We start from the raw sequence: 22,010 nt of genomic DNA, 5'->3' as shown, positions 1-22,010 counted from the left end.
CCGAATTCTTACAGACTAGTTGCTCTGACCAACTGAGTTTCGATTTCTTACGCGAAAGAAGTCTGTTATATTAAGAGGCATGCTTTTCATTATCAAAACTGTTCGAAGTAATACGAACATGGCTTAAGAACAGAGACGGAACTGAATTACCACTCGATTGACCTTGAGGGCAAATCACCAAAGCGTAGCTATAAACGTAAGTTCCAGCATGCATTTCTCTGGAGTTGTGTTCAGTATTCCTATCTGCCAGTCATGCTTGTTCGTAGGAGTAATATGTTACAAACCTAACCTTTCGATAGAGCACAATGACAGAGAATCAGAGGAAAGAAACTCTTGCCGTTGTGAACGTGGGATGCCACACTGTGCAATAAAACTGACGCGTCTCCTTGAAGTGATATTTCATCGAAAATAACTCGTTTTCCTTTATATAGTCTATCCGAAGTTTTTGAGGGTTTCAAAATGAGGAAATGTTACTGACAAACAAGAACGCATTTATGGGTGGGTCTAGGGGGTCCGGACCCCCTCTGAAACCCCAACTTTTCTGTAAATTTAGCCTAATTTTGGGGATTATCTTTTAAAATTTTATTATAATTTATCCTAATATTGAAGTCGGACCCCTCCCGAAATAAATTACTGCATACGTGTCTCTGACAATTTTCAATATATTCGTTAAATAATAAAGTAAAATAACTAAATTAGGAGCAAAAATCTTTAACACGGGCTAACTTTTGTCTACTGCCAATATTGCTAGAAGGGATATTAATAGCAAAAACTGCTAGTCAATGCTAAACCTTGGAACGTCATCCCGAACAACAAGTCTATTATTGAGAACTACATATGAAACATGTTATTAAAACTTATCCAGCTTTTATCTGGCATGAAATTATTATATACACCAAAATTCACTCTCCTAAAATGTGTATCTAAACAATGCACGAAGCAATGAAAATTTTTTATCGAAATATTTGGGCAGGAAACTCTAACAGCCAGCCATTTTATTTAAATCGTAATAAACCCTGTAACCGTACGTTAACGTGAGGACAAAGCTTGGTCCATTGGTAAATTGTTTGAAGAATAAAAACTCAATGTTCGTAGGTTCGAATCTATCCAGTCACCACAACATTTTATTCTTATGTGTAACGATGAAATAAGAAAAAAATGTATAACCGTTAAGACAAAACTTCAACCAAGTCTGAAGAGAACAATACTAAAATAGTAACACAATGACGTCAACCAAAAATTATTTCATGTAGCGTTTGGACGAAATTACAGCTGTTAACAATTGCAGAAATAAAAACAGGCTGATAGCTGTAATGCAATCTAGACTTCTGAATGCATTTACTTCCTGAAAACTTCCGTCTCGTCATTGGTATGCCGTTAATCATTGTAAAACCTTTCAATTGGAAGTGAAATGACACAAACTAAAACAGTTTTAAATCAATAAATAATGCCTATGTGTAAAAGTAGGTGTCTTTTATCTGTAGTTCTGAGTTCCTTTTACTTTGAAGTGACAAATGAGAGAAGAAAGTATGGTGTTCGAAAAAAAAATCAAATTTGAGATTTCAACGAATTTATACGTATTATAGCCCCTAACACCGAAAAAGTTATTTTTCGATACATGTCTATCTGTTCGTCCGTCCGTTCGCTACACTTTTCTGTGCACTCGCCTAGAGGCCATACCGTTCAACTTATCTGCATCAAATTTTAGTTTAAGATTTTCATAGTATTTCCTATAGTTTTTTTATTTCCCTCCTACTCCCAAAACAAGGGTAGTTTCCTGTACGATGAAAATAGAAAAAAGATATTTTCTCATATCTGGCTCTAACGATCTTGTTTTCTTTCTTTTTTTATAAATCAATATTTAATTAGCAACCCTATTTTGTGGTATAAGGCATTTATCTGAGAAAAATCTACAAGGGGTAGTTTATACTAAGGGGGTGAGTTTTTTCTCAGTGATTTTCTCAAAATGGACTCAAATGTTTTCGTTCATATTTCATAAATAAAGATTTCATTAATAACTTACCAATATGGCATAACTCGTTTGTCCTAAAAAAAATGCGAGGGGTAGTTTATTCTTGGTGGAGTGTTGTCTGGGCGATTTTCTCAAAAACGACTCAAAAGAGTTTATTCATATTTCAAAAATAAATATTTCGTTAATAACCGAACAATATGGCAAAACTCGTTTGTCCTGAAAAAATATGCGAGGGGTAGTTTACTCTTGGGGGTGTTTTTCTCCACGGTTTTCTCAAAAATGAGTCAAGCAATTTTGTTCGTACTCAGAAATAAATATTTCATTAAAAACCTAGTAATATGGAATAACTCGCTTACCCTGAAAGAATCCTCAAGAGATAGTTTATTCGGGGAGTTATTTTTCCCTCACGATTTTCTCAAAAATTACTCGGACAATTTTATTGATGATTCATAAATAAGTATTTCATTAATAACCCTATATTTTAGTATAAGTCATTTCTATGAAAAACAATTACAACGGATAGTTTATTTTTGGGGCCAAGGTTATTTCCCCGACAATTTTCTCGAACGACAGGCGATTTTGTTCAAATTTCGCAAATAAATATTTCATTAATAACCAAAAGTATATCTTAACTCATTGTTCGAAACAATTCACAAGAGGTAGGTTACTCTTGACGTGTTCTTTTTGAACGACTTTCCCAAAGTGACTTACTTGATTTTTTTCATATTTCATAAACAATGATTGCATTAATTGGTCTATTGTATGTCTAATGAAAATGTGCTCAAAGTGTGAGTTAGTTTTGTAGTGTGGATTTTCTTCAATCGAAGTTTTTTATTCGATAATCTGACATTCGATGTATTTGAATAATACGATAATTTTATTCGTATTATCCAAATACACACTTCAGTAACAACTGCGGCCTAACACAGTTAAGAAATTGAATTGAAAAAGTTTAGTGCGGTGGCCCTGTAATTGAATATTTTTTGAGAAACTCCCTAGCTTTTTGTGGTAAACTTAGGCGTTTCTTTTTCGAGCGACAAAAGAGAGAAGAAAATATAGTGATTGTGAAAATAATATCAAATTCAGATTTGAACGGATTTACATGTTTCGTGGCGTCTACATACCGAAAATGTGACTTTTCGACACCCGTCCTTCCGGTCCGTCCGTTCGGCACACTTTTATATGCACTCGCCTAGAGGCCATACCGTTCAACTTATCTACACCAAATTTTAAACTTAGGGTTTACTTAGTATTCTTACAGGAGCTTTTCCATTTTTTCCTACCACCTAAAATAAGTGTGGTTTACAAACAGCCGAAAATCGAAAAACGCTATTTTCTCAAAAATGGTTTTAACAATTTTGTTTATTTTTCATTAATCAATATTTAATTAACTACCCTATATTGCAGTATCAGATATTTCTCTTAGAAAAATTTACAAGGGGTAGTTTATTCTTGGAGGTGACTTTTTCTCGACGATTTTCTCAGAAAAGACCCTGGCGAATTTTGTACACACTTCATAAATAAATATTTGACCTTACAACATGGTATAAGTCAATTGACCTGAAAAATATATGAGTAGTAGTTTATTCTATGACTTGAATTTATTCTCAGTGAGTTTCTCAAACACGACCAGTTGGCAACCCTGTATCTCGACAACGAAGCTGAATTCGAAAACTGCAAGAGGACCATTTGTCTCCTTTTGATGTCACGAATCACCTCCCGAAGTTTGTGGACATCTTTCAGGTTCACCCTTAATGAAGCTTCTTTTCGAAAAGTTAACTATTAACTTTAGGCATTGTTTATCTTTTTTTAAATCACAAATGTCGTTATTAATTTTAAGGCAGAGAACTACTTCTGAGAGAATAGATCTTGAAAGATAATATTAAAACTTAGACTTTTGTTTTCGAGACATTCCAGACAAGACGAGACATTTTACAAGCTATCTCGTGTCCAAAACATTTGCCTCGTATTATCTTGGATGTCACAAAGCGCGTCTTGTCTCTTTCTCGAGACATGTCTTATCTCCTGCGCATTCGTTAACACTTGGAAAGGATTATCTTTCTACTCAAAGCATTGTTTTTATAATGGTTGCATATTTATGATAATTGCTGTCCACATAAATTACAGTCCTTTCAGTTGAATTAATTTTTATTATTATTATTGAAATTGCAATATCTAGTTTAACGTTGGTCGATTATGCACCTACGCTAAGGGAGAATGATGATGAATGAAATGGTGAAATGAAGAAAGTGGGAGGAAAATGGAAAATCTCAAGAAAACACATACCCATGCACACGGTATTTGTCCACCTCAAATTTCACTTGGCGCGAAGTGGAATCGAGCCACGGACCTCATGCACCAAAGGTGAATGCTCTATTATTATTATTATTATTATTATTATTATTATTATTATTATTATTAATAATAATAATAATAATAATAATAATAATAATAATAATAATAATAATAATAATAATAATAATAATAATAATAATTGTAGCGAGCTCAACGGGTTTCAACCGTTCGACTTAACCAACGTTTGGGTGCCTATTCGTTCGTCGGCTCCATGAGAACTTCTCATAAAAGACATTTCATTTTAATGAAACTAGTAAGTGCCTTCTTTTAGCTCTGCGAAGTAACTATTGCTTGGAATATGAATCTGCAAAACATACGAGGTAAAATTAACCAAATGGTGCAAGTTTCCACTTATATATACAAAACAATTTTGCAATATCAACTACGTGAATCTTGTCCCATAAAGAAGCCGAAACCCCTACACCGAAGAGCCCTCCGAGATTTGATCATTGTCCACACGGACTGAAATTGTCATTTGAAGCCAAGGCTTTAATATGAAGCCAATAATTTCTTTAAAATAGACGGAAAATTCGGAAGTTATAAGCATTTTCATATTTTTGCCTTTTCTTATAAGGGAGCCGTAGCCCCCTATACTGAAGAGCCCCCCCCCCGGAGATTTGATCATTGTCCACTCGGACTGAATTTGTCATTTGGAACCAACACTTTAATACGAAGCAAAATATTTCTTTAAAATAGACGAAAAATTCGAAAGTTATAAACATGTTAATAATTTTACCTTTTCTCATAAGGGGGCCGTATTAGCCTACACTGAAGAGCCCCACGAGATTTGATGATTGACCACTTGGACTGAAATTCTCATTTGAAACCACAACTTTTAATATGAAGCCAAAAATTAAACTTTTACATCAATTTAAACTGACTGGGTTCCGGTTCCCCCCACTATTGTTTAGTTTAGTTAAGTGGTAATTTGTGACAGCTTCACATCATCAAAAGAATGTTTCACTTCAACTCCCCTCCCCCAGGAGTTCGTGCTGGATCCACCACTGGAATCAATAGACACTCTTCCTATTCTTTTTGTCACCCTTGATTGTGTAGGGGCTCCCTCGTACAAATAAAGAAGCGGTAATATTACAATCAAGGGGCGCTATATATTAGGTATTTTTTTAGTTACCTACCCCTAACCGCACAGGGCCATCTTTCGTAGAATAAAAAATATTACGTGATATTCCAATCATGAAAGGGGAGAGGATGCTGTAAATATATTTCTTATTCATTTTGTCTGTCCTGTTTATCAAAAATTACTTTCTGTTGGAAGGGTACTGAAATGAGAGGGGCAAAATAAAAAGTCGTACCCCCTCCTACAAGGTTGCTCAAATAAGTACTAAAGAAAGCATTTTAAACTAAGATATTTAAGATTTAAACTAGGAAACTAAGATATCCTTACATTATGTAAGGATGGCATATTCAGGATTATTATTATTATTATTATTATTATTATTATTATTATTATTATTATTATTATTTGAATGTTTTTGGAGCACCGAAATTTTGTGAGACGAACAATGATATGTAGAGGTTTAAGATGGGTGGTCATAGAGGAGGAAAAACCAGGATTTTTCTCTGTCTGACTCTCTAACGTAAAGATTATGTGCTGAAGGTAAGAAGCATCATCATTCTACAATAGGTTGCTTTTACGTAGAATATCAATTACTTGAGTTCTCCTCCTTCGGTCTACTTACCTTATGTAGTAAATTCAAAATAATTTCAATTCAAGACAAATACATTGTAAAACTTTTCCGTAATTAAACATCTAGGGAAAATTAAACATTTAATAGGGACATCTGTTATCAAAATATCCAAACACGTAGATAGAAGAGTATATAGTGAGAAATATTGTGAAACTTTATAAAATTCTCCAAATTAGAATTAACATTTACTGGGAAACATTCGTTATGCGCGAGCGAGCATATGGTGAGCAGTGAGCACAGGGGAAATAATTACGAAACTGTTTGCAAACAAAATTAGGGACGCTAATGCAAGTGCGACAACGGCATTTTTTCTTTTTTTGGTATCTTCATGAGTTTTACACATACGTTACAATTTAATTCTTTCCCACATAAAAAAATAAATAAAATAACCGTAGTGTAGAGATAAAAATGACAACGGCACTTCCATGAGATCGAACCCGCTACCTTCAGCATACAGACTCATTGCTTTAACTAACTGAGCTATTTGTTTTTTTACGTGAACTGAGCCTGTTCCGGTAAAGACGATATTTCATTACGATCGTCCTACCAATTCGTCCTTTTCCATAGATAATTTCCACTATTTGCTCTATCTTTATGTTAATACTTAGCATATATTCATATATTTGGAGTTTGCAGATAATGAATATAATAAGACATACTAGAAATATTCGTTAAAAGTTTAGTTTGTAGATTTAATCCACATTTCTCTCAATGACATAGATGTCGCTGCTTCGTGTTGAACTGCAGAATTCCCTCGCGTTCTTGAAAATTTCCCACTTTAGCAGAGTTGGTAATTCTCGAGATTTCTGTCGATTTAATGTTTTTTGCTTCTAATTTCTTTATTTTAAGCTAATATCTAACACAAATATTAAAAACGGGTTTGTTATTAACCTGTCCTGCTGGGGAAACCTTTCGAAATTTCGAACATATAAAGAAAACGGAGATATTTTCAAAAAACTTCAAAATAAAGAGACGCGTCATTTATTTTGCTCATGGTAGTACTTCAAACTACTTTGAGTAAACACATTTTTCAATTTTCTTTTTGCAAATTTCAACAATCCAGATTACATTATCCACGCTGAGACTACCAGGTGTGCGGCGACGATACATATAAAAATACATAAAACAGACTTTTAAAAAGTTTCTACGATCAATATTTTATTGAGAATGGAGCACAGATAAATTTTTGAAGAATTTGATTTAGCTAAAGTCCATTATAAATTTATCCTGTCTGTCTGTGTTTTTTATTGATTTAGTTTAAAGTCCCACGATTAAGCACCGAGGCTAAGAAAAACGATGATAATGAGATGGCTAATAGTAAAATGAAGAAAGTGGGAGGAGATCCGAAAAAAAAAATCACGTCACAATGAAGTTCATTTGGTGCGGGCTGTGCGATCGATCCAGAAACTCTATGCACCATCAGTGAACGCTCTACAACATAGTCCTGTGTGAGTGTATGTCCGACCATCCGTCTGTCCGGGAAACAAAAATCTCAAAAACTAATCGATTGATCACCAGCAATTTTGAGCAAGATGTAGAGCAGCGTTTCCCAACCTTTTTCAACTTGCGCCACACTACAGGTGTAACTCTAATTCTCGCGGCACACCGATATATATATATATATATATATATATATATATATATATATATATATATATATATATAATTACTATTATTATTTGTAAATATAAAATACCGTGGTATTTTAATGTGATTACTGATCTCCCTCTTACAAAGAAGAAAGCTCGATCACTGATTTTCCCCCGTGGTAAATCACTATGCTTATTTTTCATTCTAATTTTAAAATAGAAAACAATAGCAATGAAATCTGTGTTTTTGAAAACCCACTTTCTCTTTCGAAGACTGTATTTAAACTGTAACTAAAAGGGAAGATCACTAAATAACGAATAAATAAAAAAAAATCTCATATACTTTTAAAACACAAATGTAGGTAATTTGTATGCATGTTTGCTTTGTTGAATTTATTGAATGATATATTAAAATTTTAAGTTACGAAATAGTTTGCAACAATAAAGAAGCAATAATGGTCATGATAATGATAAATACGTTTTTCAACATTAAAAATATACAGAAAAGTAACACAGTATGAAACTTAAAATTGTAGATTTATAGTAGAGGTTCATAGTAATATGAAATACAAATTTACATTTTCCCCTATGTCTTTCAATTTGGTTTCTTTTGAATTAATAATTTGTTTCGATTTTCTCGCGGCACACCGGTTGGGAAACGCTGATGTAGAGGCTCGAAAGTTTAGAATCAGTTTAATGTCCTACGTTATGCCTTTTAGGGTAAATGAATGGTGACAGAAGAATTGATGGAATGTGAATGTGGTAGAAAACAGGGCTACCTCAAGAAAACCCTCGAACACGATTTCGTCTACCACAAATTTAATTAGCCGGTGATCGACCCAGGGACCCCACGCACCAGAGGTAAGCCCTCTGCCACTGAGCCATAGTGCCCCATAAAAGTTTAGAATCGAACTTGTGTATGGAGGCATTATTCAAACCGGAAGTGGTAGAAATCAAACATTTCCGGTTTTAACGTTGATCACTATAGAGCTAAAACAATAACAGATAGCGGGAAGTGGATTGCAGCAATCCATTAAGCGTCCCAATAATACATTTCGTCTCCATTCTTAACATTCTACTAAAACCGGAAGTGATAAAAATACACTATCGATTTTAGATTTCTAAGAATAGGTAACATCTTGTCTCCTAACTTTCTATTCAAACCAGAAGTGGCAAGAATCAACCACTTCCGGTTTTAACGTTGATCACTATAGACTAAAAACGATAATAGCGAAAAGTGGTTTTCTCCAATCAATTAAGCGTCTCAAGAATATATTCCGTCTCCACCCTAATCTCTAATAAAACCGAAAGTGTAAAAATATACAACAACTTCGGTTTCACTACCGTATTAATTGAGAAAATATCAAGCCATACAAAACAAACTCTTTCATGTAGGGTGCACTAATTACACAGCTATTTCTTACCATGGAGCAGATCTAAAATGATACAAATGGGACAACAGGATTGTAACCCCATTCTGCAAGATATTAAGGAAAACTATAAATTCCCAATATTAAGATAAGAATAAAAATCGCTCGTGTATTAAAGCCACGTTGCATTTAGACAATCCAAATGTTATGTATGATCAGTGGCGTATTTAGAAGGGTGGCTATCGGAATCAAGCCCTCGCCCAAATAAATTTGTTATATGCAAAACTTCATTAAAATTTATCGGCACCCAAAAGGAAAAGTATAAGTGCTTATTTACATGCTATACATACCCCCCCCCCGAAAGCCGAAACAAAATCCTAAATACGCCATTGTGTATGTTAAACAGTTGAAGCATTCCTCCGAATAACGCTGTATGGCTTATTTACGTGAATTTGAGAAAAACGAAGGAAACATGTAGTATGTTCCCAGGACTACAGCATTGTTCCATTCAGTGACCGATTTGCCAGCATACTAGTGACATCACTTGAACAATGAGAGAATCGAGCCTTTCAGTACACTATGTCAGTCATGTTCCGTGCAGTGCTTGATTCCACAGACAGCTCAGCATATTCCAAAATGTGTCATACAGCGTTATTTGATGGGAAGCGTATAACTGTAATATTAGAAAAATACGTACCTTCGTGGATAAAGGATCACAATTTGAGTATTTAGCAAAAATGACTAGTCCAGCGTAACAGCACATAGTTAGAACACACAAGAGACCTATTACGTTGAACCATAAAGCACTGAAACAAATAAATAAATGCAATTCAAAACTCTGTTTTGAAATAATTAAACGTAGACCCCTAAGCATATATCGCAAGAAACCAAGACCGTTTTTAGGTGGACATTCGGGGGAAAGAACCCAATTATTACTTACCATTAGATAAAATGACAGTTTTACATAATTTTAAGGTACTATCCCAGTTTATGGCGGCTCGGTTTTGTAAAATTTACGGAAGAAAAATGAATTATAATTTCGAAAGAGGAACATTTAACAAACCCGAATATATGTGGATCTTACCACTAGCATGACGCGAGAATACCTAATTTAAAGTCTGCACTTGTAAGCACATAAGAATGTACTGTCAAACATGGAAAAGATAGTAGGCAGTGTTTTGAATCGTAATCCTTAATAATCGAAGTACCCGAAAGGTGTTCAAAAAGTGTCCGACTCATTCTACTGAGCTGTCTGAAATAACGTACTAGGAGTAATGATAGTGTCCGAGAACAGTGTGGTAAAACTGATGAGGTGTAGAGAAAAGAAACGATTGCTGAAAATTCCAGTGGAGGGTAAGTTAGTTGTGTTACCATATATAGTTTACGCGCTTATCCACCAATGCCTTCTCCCTACGGACGCACTCCCTCACTACCACTCGGGTCCCCCCTTCTACGCTTACTCGGTTAGATAGCATTCGTGCTTCTTAGTAGCCACCTAGCACAATGAAATTTGTGTTTCTAAGTTGGTTCATGTTTCATACTTAGCATTTCTAAAGTGAACCTGTATCCATTAATGCAACTCCTTCCTTAAGAAACATTATCTAAGGCAGTAAGAGCGCATTTCCTGCTAAGAGAAGTTCACATTTTATCAAGATAAGTTAGCCCCTATAAAATGGGATACCACAAATTTTAATTCTCTCTATTAAGTTTCAAAGACAATAGAAATCAAGAGAAATCAATATAAGAGAGGATACATCTCTCTTATATTGATTTCTTCCAATGTGTTTGGACAACTTTGTAGAGAAGTAGTGCCTTCCCTTCTTCATATAAATCGTTGGTCACTTCACTTACGTGTTACTAAATACTGAAGTTAGAATCACACTTTGGTCAAGCTCTTAATACAACGCTAGCAACGACTCTGTATAAGGCCCAATAAGTTTTCTAGATTGCTCTTTTCCAGAAGCCGAAGAACACTCTAGATGTTTTCACCCTTCCTCAGGTACACTATAGCCTAACTCATATATTGTCATAGTAATTCTGATATTTGTTAGAACAACAATATTATATGGACTGAACAATTAAAGACTCACTTATTTGCAAGGGCGTCAATTTCTGTAAATTTGGGGGGTGCCCATTCAGATACAGAAGGCATATATCAGAATTTTAAGACAAATTATACATTCAAATTATGACAAATATTGCATATTCATAAATACAATGCGGGGCCTACATGAGTTTTGGTGGGGTCCGGGCCCCCCTGGAATTGGCGCCCTTGCTTATTTGTTACTATTTATTTATAATTTATACCTAATAAATCGCAACTGCAAAATCTCTCAACAATAAGAATGATGCAATGTTTTGATTTAATAAACAAAACCCAAATGTATAGCAGCCGAGTGATAAGGTTCTCACACAATCCATGAAGAGAATAAGCATATCGAAAAAAAATAATATTACACCAAATCGTATAAGGAATTGGTTTCATTAACATCTTGTGATGTCTTTATTCTATGCTTCATCATTGAGATGAATATTTCCAAACGTTTTATACGTATATGACCTTTTAGTGTATTTTTACCAATGATGTTATAAAATAGAGGATCTGTCCATACAAGAAAATCGTGAAGCCAATCGTCATAGCTTTGCCACACCTACTCTACCGACTCCGCGCCACTAAGATCGCAATGATTCGAGCCAACAATCATGGCGGAAACGAGAATAGCCAATCAAAGGTGCCGGCTCAGACGATGCTCAGTTGTTTTTTGGCTTCATTGAATTCATATGATGAAGATACGTATGGACAGATCCTGTATTTTATAACATCCTTGCTTTTTACCGATTCAGATCACTTGGAAACCGTTGGGCTAACATCTACGAAGCGCAATTTAAATTAATGTATATTAATTATAAATGGTTTGTACTTACTTCCTCGCTTGTTGTATAGATGGCACTGTTAAATATCGTTGGACTTGAGCTTGATTGACAGCATAAACACTGAGCATCAGGAAAGAGCATCCAATTACAACCCACCAAAATGTGTGTCGGGTGGTGGGGTTTATATCAAAACTACGAAGGAAAATAAATAAATAAATACATAAATTAATAATAATAATAATAATGAGAAGAGCTAAACAGATACATTATTTTAAACATTAAACATACCTCTGGTAGAAGTTGTGAATCTTTGAATAAAAGTTGCATAGAATAAATGATCGTAAAACGTAAAAAATGAGCACTACCATAATGCTTTAAACACACAGTACTGGAACACCTAAAGTTCCTCATTCCATCGCTTTTTTTTTTTTTTTTTTTTTTTTTTTTTTTTTTTTTTTTAGTTACGTGTGTGCACAGTTGAATTATGACGATTATTTTATTCTCTGTTCTTAGCAATGTATGCATATAGAACATTATTATTCTCCCTGAATTTGTAGAGAATTTTGACTTCATTTTCCTGGTAATTTGCTGGGCTTGAAAAATAGACACTTGATGTAATGAATTATTAATAACAATAAAATATCTTAACAAGTATTTCTCAAAGCATCTCAAATTTCAAAGCACTGGAATTTCATTATTATTTCAAATGCAATCTCTCCAAAATGCATAATTAACATTTAGCTTGTTTATTAGGGAGTCAACATATTTGATTACATCGTAAAAAAGCCAAGGAGGAATACTTTAAAAACTGTAATTGTAAGGAGTCGACTGATGAAGGATTGTCGTCACAACGTATACCGCGAATGAGACCGATCTGTCGTTTTAAGCAGGGCCCTGGTTAAATTTGCAGTAAGAAAGTGCATATAGGCTGAAGCCCGAAGTTACTTAGGCAAGTCCGGCAAAGTGATGAAAATTTTCCGGAAAATTTTGAAACGGAAAATTTTCCGATTCATAAAACCATACTCCACTTATTCCTACATCGTTATTAAGTCGTGATGTGAAGTGGAAAATTTTCTTCTATATTTTTCCGGAAAATTTTCCATTCTTAACAAATATCAGTGATCAAGTAACAATTCCTCAGTATTCATAAAATTGATTGAATTCATGTGTAGAAATGTTAAAAAGTGAAAGATCGTTTAAAGAATCTGAAAATTTTCATGGATCAGACAATTTTCAGTACTATGTAGGAACAAGTGGAACAATTTTTCATGAATCGAAAAATTGTCTGTCGTGTACTGTGATGAAAATTTTCCGAAAAATTTTGAAACGGAAAATTTTCCGATTCATAAAAATATACTCCACTTATTCCTACATCGTTGTTTGGTCGTGATGTGAGGTGGAAAATTTTCTTCTATAATTTTTCGGAAAATTATCCGTTCGTAACAAATATCAGTGATCAAGTAACAGTTCCCCAGTATTCGTAAAATTGATTGAAATCATATATAGAAATGTTAAAAAGTGAAATTTTCATGGCTCAGACATTTCTCAGTACTATGTAGGAACAAGTTAAACAATTTTTCATGAATCGAAATATTTTCTTTCTTGTATGGGAAACATGGAAGAACTTTTTATGAGTCGGAAAATTTTCATCATTTTGAAGCACAAAGAAAAACAATTTTTTTGTGAATCGGAAAGTTTTATTGCTCTGTAGAAACAAGTGAAAGGAATTTTCATGAATCGGAAAATTTTCATCACGATGTAGGAACAAGTGAAAAAACTTTACATAATCCGGACAATTTTGAATATTATGTATAGTGATGTTAGGTGAAAAATTTTCCACTATATTTAACTGCACATTCAGCTATAAAATTCAATTACTGTAGAGGAAAATTAGACAGTAACAAATTATCATTTTCCAATTAGCTTTCGGAAACCAGAAAATTTTCTAATATTCCAAGTTCGGAGTAAAAATGTACAGTGTCTCTTTCTCTCTCTCTCTCTGTGTCTGTGTGTGTGTGTGTGTGTAAAGTACAGGAAACATACATGGAGTTCGTAGAGAACAAATATCCCATTCCAATATTTAAAATGTAAGAAGAAATTAAAAAGAAACCCTTGTAAATTTATCAATTTCAGAAACAGAAAATTCCACTATTCCTTCACATGTAGGCCTGCCTATGTAATGAAATAACTAGATAAAAGTTCGTTATAAAGATTATTTTTCTAACAGAAAATAAGAAAATTTTATCTTATTGTGTTTAACACTCGTAAATCATAATTTCAATATTGGAATTTTGTATAATCAACATCTTAGAGCAGATATTTGTATTGTAAAACTACCTTTATTATGTATAAAAATATATTAGAAATAATGACGATTCGATAGAACAAGTACATACGCATATCTATCTATCTATCTATCTATCTATCTATCTATCTATCTATCTATCTATATATATATATATATATATATATATATATATATATATATATATATATATATATATATATATATATATATATAAGAAATATGTTCTTTATTTTGTAAATTAAAATGAAATTACTTGTTCCTTTTAGAACGCGGCGCTAATAGTGCTGCTTTTTATGTTTCTTTCATTATTTTATTGGAAGAACAACTACACAAATCAGCTTCCTTATTAGTTATATTTCATTTTCTCTTCTGAATGAATATATGAATAAATAAATGTTTGTTTCCAGAAAATGGTCAGTATTTCTTTCATGTGTTACTTAAACTCGAATTTCGGGTAGTCAAAAATTTACAGTAGGCACTTTATATTATATCTACTTATTTATAAATGTTGCAGTATGTAAATCTGTAAAAGTAGTAATGCTATGAGAAAACCGTCTTATGCATATTAAACTGACGAAATCTAATATTGTAAGATCAAAGGTGGATTCTGAGGGAAGAACGCATTGAAGTTTTCGAAACATTTTTGAAATGAAGAATCGTTAGATTTTCACTTCATGAAATTTTTTAAGACAATATTTAATACCAATAAATTTTACGGCTAAACAACGATGTAGGAATAAGTGGAGTATGTTTTTATGAATCGGAAAACATTCATGACTTTTAATAAATTGAAATTTTAAATAATTGAATGGGATATTTGTACTCTACAAACTCGATATATGTTCTTTGCACTTTGTATACACACACACACACACACACACACACACACACACACACACACACACACACGCACACACACACACATACAGAGAGAGAGGGGGGGAGATAGAGGAGTTGAGTTGAGTTGATTTTGAGTTTAACATCCCTTTCAGCAGCGAGACTATATAAGACGGGACCAACTGATTAACGTGGAATCCGAACTACATGAGCTCCCGCTGGGAATCGAAGCCAGATTTTCCATGCCAAAGGCGCGTATGCTAACCGCTTAGCAACGAAGGAGCTCACAGAGGAAGAGAGAAACACTGTGTAAAATTTTACTTCCCAAGAAAATTTTTCGGTTTCCGAAAGCTAATTGGAAAATTATAATTTGTTGCTGACTAACTTTCCTCTACAGAAATTCAGTTTTGTAGCTCTATGTGCAGTTAAATATAGTGGAAAATTTTTTCACCTAACATCACTATACATAATATTCAAAAGTGTCCGGATTATGAAAAGTTTTTTCCACTTGTTTCTACATCGTGATGAAAAATTTTCGATCTATGAAAATTTCTTTCACTTGTTTCTACAGAGCAATAAAACTTTCTGATTCACAAAAAGTTGTTTTACTTTTTGCTTCCAAATAATGAAAATTTTCCGACTCATAAAAGGTTCTTCAATTTTTCCTTATAAGACAGAAAATATTTCGATTCATGAAAAATTGTTTAACATAGTACTGAAATTTGTCTGAGCCATGAAAATTTTCAGATTCTTTAAACGATCTTTTACTTTTTAACATTTCTATACATGATTTCAATCAATTTTATGAATACTGAGGAACTGTTAGTTTATTACTGATATTTTTTAGAACGGAAAATTTTCCAGAAAAATATAGCGGAAAATTTTCCTCCTCCCATCACTAGTCCGGCATGCTATGTTTTGTCACCCACAATGATTCTAAAGTTTCATCTGACGCAAATATTTTCTCTTGACGTTACGAAATGCCATAAAAGTTCTTCAAAACAATATTTTTTCTAAGCTAAAGCCCCCAAATGGCAATTTTGAGTTCGTTTAATGAAATACACTATTCACTCTGAGAATAAGCATTTCAGTTCTTTCCCTTTATTCGAATCCACTTACAAAAGCTCGCGATCCCAGACTTTCCGAATAAAATTCCAAGACACTATGAAAATTTGTAGTATATGATAGTTATGGACTTGTTTTTCTTTGCTCAAGTATCAGAATTAACAACTAGTGCGTAAATACATCAACATTTAACAAATTGCGTGGCAGATATATATAATACAAAGTTTCAAATGTAAATTGTGAGTTGGCTAAAATGAATTAGTTTACACAATATTTGAGTTACTGGGAGGATAAGGGAGAAATCCTCTTCTGTAAAGATATGAAAATATCGGTTGGAAATGTAATTGTGTGGGCATGTATGGGGATAATTGTATTCTTAAGGACGTGTCATCCCCTGTAAAAATCTTGTAATGCACGAACTGACTTACTAAAAGTGAAAGTAACACAATAAGAGCATTCAACTTTGTTATTCAGTGGCAGAGAGTATATTATTCGTATTAGTTGAATATCGATTAATGTAAATGATTTATGGCTATCACGTATGCATTTGGTGTACATGGTCTCGGGTTAGATTCCCAGTGGAAGAACCCCCCCCCCCAAAAAAAATATTTCAGAAGCATTTATTTTCATTAATTATTCATGTCCTTTAAACTAAAAGGCGTAACCATAGAAAGGTAGACCAAAAAAATTCTTAATAGGGAAACATATTGTAAATCCATCTGAACCGGGACGTGTGGAAGTCCTAAAACAGTAGAACTGAATTGCTAAGCAGCTGAACTGCTAGTCTGACTAGTCTGATTTTTTTTATTAGTATTTTGGGTTCTCTGTACCCTGAGTTAATAATAACGATGCAGTCTTTTTCGCATATGTATAGTTTTCAACTTCATACAGTCCCTAGTAGACAAATTCTGAGCTTTTTTCTGTTGTAAATTGTTATATTGTTATTTTTTAAAAGATTTTTCACGCACTTAACTTAGTGGCAAACGTCAATTAAGCAAAGATTTTCTATTTGAATCGTAAGTATTTATGTCCAGCGATTATGCCCTTTAGGCTAAGGAAAATGATGATTAAGGCAAGTGAATGATTATGAAAGAATTGGTGGAATGAAAAAGTGGGAGTACCCTGAGAAAACCCACAGACATAATGTTGTTCCCCTCAAATTTGCTTGATGGAGGATCGAACCAGGGACTCCACGCACCAGAGGTAAGCGCTCTACCACTGAGTCATCCTGCCCTACCCTTATAGAGTTGTGACGTTGTCCTACTTTTCCGAAATGCCAGGTTCTTTCTAAGCCTATTGCCATATCGCAAGTTAAAGGAACAATTCTAGAATAACAATCTGCGACATCATCTTTGCTAAACTGAAGCCGTGAATAGCACTTTTGCATAATTATTGGCGATACGTTGGGCCAGTGATTAAATTAAAGATACAAAGCGTGGTCACCAACGTTGGCTCTGTTTTCACTTTTAATGATTTCTCCCAGATATCGACAAACCCATCGAAGCGATAGTTATTTGACGTCTTTGGCGCAGGAAATTCGGGCTCGAATTCACAGTGGGAGCTTAAGTGGTTCGAATTCCACCTTAAACTCAAGGTCGACACACAAAAGTACGCAGGAATGTATTTTGGGAGAGGTATAAAGCTTTTGGGGAATCAAAATTCAATATGAAGATAAATTGTAGTAAAATTTGCAGAATCGCTCCTGAAATCAGACTAAATTTACGGAAAAGTTGAAATTTGAAGTGTGGGGGGTCAGACCTCCAGGATCCACATTCTGCATACGTCCCTGGGTCCACGTTACTTATACCCTCGCTGCTGAAAGGGCTGCTAAACTCCAAACCAATTAACCAACATTTACTTAAAGTAAATCTGACTTGTTCCCGTAATTTGAGTTATTGTAATCGCTAATTATTATTACTCCCTAGCTATTTAAACTATACAAGAGGTAAAAAGAACACCTTACTTTCACGTAAGACACTTTCTCTCTCACATACATACATACATACACACATAGCAGAATACTGACACTGTTTTACCCGCTTCCAGCCGGTAAAATAGCGTAACAACTACCTGCACAGCGCCGTAACTTAGATTTTTTTTTCTGAGAGGGCAAGCATTAATATCTGGGCTCCCTAGAAAAAGTTGTTTGGGCCTCCCCGTAAAATTCGAAAATAGGCCTCTTCTTTCCATCTTTCTCTTACTCTTTGTGGGCTCCCCGGAGTCTGTGGGTCCACCCACAAGACAAGGTCTGCGGGGCCGTTACTTACACCCCTACGCCCGTTCCATACACGATAAATTAATTAAGGGGATAATATTGACAAATCTCAAAGTCATACGAACAAATATTATTTCTAGGCCCCTAATAGTAAAATTTTTTTCCTGAAAGGGTCCACGACTCATTTTAATTATTTTTATCTTTTGTGTGCTGTTTTGGTTATGTAATGTAGTGAACCTGTTTGATGCTTCATTTATAATTTCATGTTCATATCATAAATGGAGTAAGAAATTTTGTCTGAAACTTCCCTGGAGGAGCAGTTGCCCCCCTGCCTCCACAAGTTACGGCTCTATACCTGCATATGCATTCCTAACGACGCGCGCGATATTTGTTGAGAACTACTAAGATAGACCATGGAATTTCAACGCTAACTAACTAAAACTAACTAACTCTATGGCCTATGGAACCCGGAGGTTCAGTACCGCGTTCACAAAAGCTCTCCACTGACTTCTATCCTTAGCTAATTGGATCCAGTTTCTACTTTGTATTCCTATCTCTGCGAGATCCATCTTAATATTATCCTCCCATCTGCGCCTAGGTCTTCCTAATGGTCGTTTTCCTATGGGTCTACCAGTCAAGACTTTGAAAGCGTTTCTACTTTCTTCCATTCTAGCTACATGACCTGCCCACCTAAGCCTCCTAGACTTGACGACCCTAACAATGTTGGGTAAACCATATAAACTATGTAGTTCCTCGTTATGAAGCTTCCGCCATTCCCCATTCTCGTTCCTCTTGGGTCCGAATATTCTTCTCAGGATCCTGTTCTCAAATACTTTCAGTCTATGTTCTTCCCTCAGAGTAAGCGACCATGTTTCGCAACCATACAGGACCACAGGCATGATTATCGTTTTATATATTTTAAGCTTCAAATTCCTCGACAGAATTCGCGACGACAAGAGATTTTGAACCGAATAGTAACACGAATTCCCTGCTTTTAGTCGACATTTAATTTCTTCGTGAATATGATTTTCGTCTGTTAATATTGATCCTAAATTTCAACGCTCAAAGCTTAAATTATCATGGCCTTATTAACATTACATGAGTATCTAATAGCGATAATCCGAAAGTATGTGTTGCGTTGACACTACCGGCTAAGAGTTTAGATGAATTTCGTTTGAATGTTTTCAGAGGTTTGGACTGTGTTCAGTAATAATTTGAAACACATGCTTTCTATTTACTGTGACTATATTAGTACTAGTTACATCTATACTTAACAGTAGTACTTTCAACTTAACGTATTTCTTAGTATTGTTTGCAAATATGGAAACAAGAGGAACTCTTGCCGCTCGTTAAAAAAACAATCTGCCAGGAATATTTAAGTAATTAAAAGAATGCATGTACTCACTTGAAAAACTCTAATCGATCACTTTGAGAACTCTTCTGCCACACTACGGACACTCCTCCAACATCGTAACTTCCTTTTACTATCACAGCAATTATCGACCCGTACATAACAATAGTTTGAAATGTGTCTGTCCACATAACAGCCTTCATGCCACCCTATCAAAGAGAACATAAAAAATGAGTTCATTTTTTGCTAATAGTAGGTTGAATATGAAGTATCAACAATTAAAATCATATCCATGTCAACAAAATAATATAATTCTGTATTTTACATAGTCTTGAAGTCTTATGCTTTTCATGTTTTTTTTTATGAATACCATCTAAAAAAAAGTTTACAACTAAAGTGTAAATCCTTAGATTGCTTTGTGAAGTGAATATTATGCTTGTAGACAGCTACATGTAATTCGAAATATAATAAAATCATTTTAGAAAATCTTAAACTAATTTTTATAAGAGCAATAGGTAAGTTCTACCTATGCTCTAAATGAAAATCAAAGATTTTAAGTACTAATAATTGTAAAAATCTTTCCTTCTGTCAACAATATCGTTTTATTTGTTTTCTCTCAGAATTGAGATTTCTCTTAGAAATGTAGTGAAGATGTCTGGAGGGTGGAATTCTTCCCCACGTGGGTTATCAATATTTTTGTAGCAATATTACCTGTGTTTTGAAATCACCCAGGGGGGAAATCCATCACTGAATATATGGGTAGGAAATTAGTCTTCTGCATGGCAGACTCACATTTGATTTTCGGTAAGGGCTGAAGTGATTACAATCCCTTTAAGTTGTACATAGTTAAAAAAAAAAGTTGTTACTCAACATAATAGCTGTCCGAGTTGTGTTAAATTTTGACACAAGCATTGTGCTACTTCAATTGCACTTTAAAGTATTGTTAAAATGGCAGTCGTTAAATCAAGTGTCTGACATGATGATGATTCATTTTAGTAACACAGTATCAGTGTTGTTTTACAAAATGGTGTATATGTGGCTTCATAATACTATTTTAAAATCGCAAATAAATGTTTTCTCAAATTTAATTTTTAACGGCTCAATACTTTTTTTTTATTTAATATAGGCTAAGCTGATATTTTTTAATCTTTGCATAATATTCCTCCTGACACTATTATTCAATTTCGTATAGATGTATTCATAACTTAGGAGTATGTCACTGCTAAGAGTGAATGTGTCACTGTTAGAAGTAGTCAGGATTTTCACCATTATTACATATTATTATTATTATTATTATTATTATTATTATTATTATTATTATTATTATTATTATTATTATTATTATTATTATTATTATTATTATTATTATTATTTACATTTACATTTAAAGTACGTAACATATGAACAATCTGCTCAAGCAGAATTATCAATCATTATTGGATAACATGCTTTCTAACACCATAAAAGTTTGTTTTTGTAAATGTTGTCGGAGAGTACACATCAGAATTTACCCTTTAAGCATGTCATTTTGCAAATCTTGATATGGTCTATCGACTGATATAGCCTACGTCTTTAGGTAATAGTTTAGTTAAATACAAATCAACGTTTAATAGTTAATCATAATTTTGTACAATATCTCTACCGTCTTGTTGTGTCATAATGAGATGCTGTACTGTAAGAGGTCATCCTTCAATGTCAGTCTCACTTAATGAACAAGTGGCGTCGTTCTCGTCCAGGATCATTTTTTAAAAATTAAAAACATTTTTTTCAAGATTTTCTCAAAAATTACACATAAGCTTTAAACACACATAATCTTGACCTATTTAGTGAGATCAATCAATTGGCATATACAAGGTGTCTCGAAAATTCCCTCACAAAGGGGAATTATTATCAGAATTATTATTATTGTTATTATCAGAGTTACAACAAAATGTAAGAGGGGAAACCATATCCAAATATGAAGTTTTCACTCTAAATTGAAGGAATTTTTGAAATCAGACGAGCCGTTTGGGCTGTACATACTTTATGTGCCCAATGTTAAATGAAAATGCAACGTTACCATTTCCCTGGACCCACAACATAAGTGAATTAAGTTACTGTTTGAAATGGAGGCTGGCCATCGAAACATTAGCGCAAAAAACAGTCCAGGTAAATGGCAACGTTGTATTTTCATTTAACATTGAGTTCATAAAGAGTGTACAGCCCAAACGGCCCGTCTGATTAAAAAAAAAAAAAAAAGTTCTTCGCTTTAGATTGAAAACATCATATTTGGAGATGGTTTTTCCCTTACATTTTGTTGTAACTCTGATAATAACAGAGTTACCCTATGTCGGGGGACTTTTGAGACACCCTGTATATATATATC

General features: G+C 33.9%; 1 protein-coding gene across 1 annotated transcript in view; it reads right to left on the bottom strand.

Moving 5' to 3' along the window:
• The window catches only part of LOC145671027 (sodium-coupled monocarboxylate transporter 1-like), a 166,288-nt gene that overhangs the window by 17,892 nt on the left and 126,386 nt on the right, over nt 1-22,010 (bottom strand). Inside the window, exons 7-9 of the mRNA XM_081739685.1 lie at nt 19,700-19,854; nt 11,921-12,061; nt 9,693-9,801 (exon numbers count right to left, since the gene is read on the bottom strand). Coding sequence (XP_081595811.1) covers nt 9,693-9,801; nt 11,921-12,061; nt 19,700-19,854 — 405 coding nt within the window. The remainder of the gene's footprint in view (nt 1-9,692; nt 9,802-11,920; nt 12,062-19,699; nt 19,855-22,010) is intronic.

The sequence above is a fragment of the Thermobia domestica genome, chromosome 15 (assembly GCF_964235325.1).
Source record: "Thermobia domestica chromosome 15, izTheDome1.hap1.1, whole genome shotgun sequence".
In the NCBI taxonomy this organism is placed as follows: domain Eukaryota; kingdom Metazoa; phylum Arthropoda; class Insecta; order Zygentoma; family Lepismatidae; genus Thermobia; species Thermobia domestica.
This window is presented reverse-complemented; position numbering and strand designations above follow the sequence as displayed.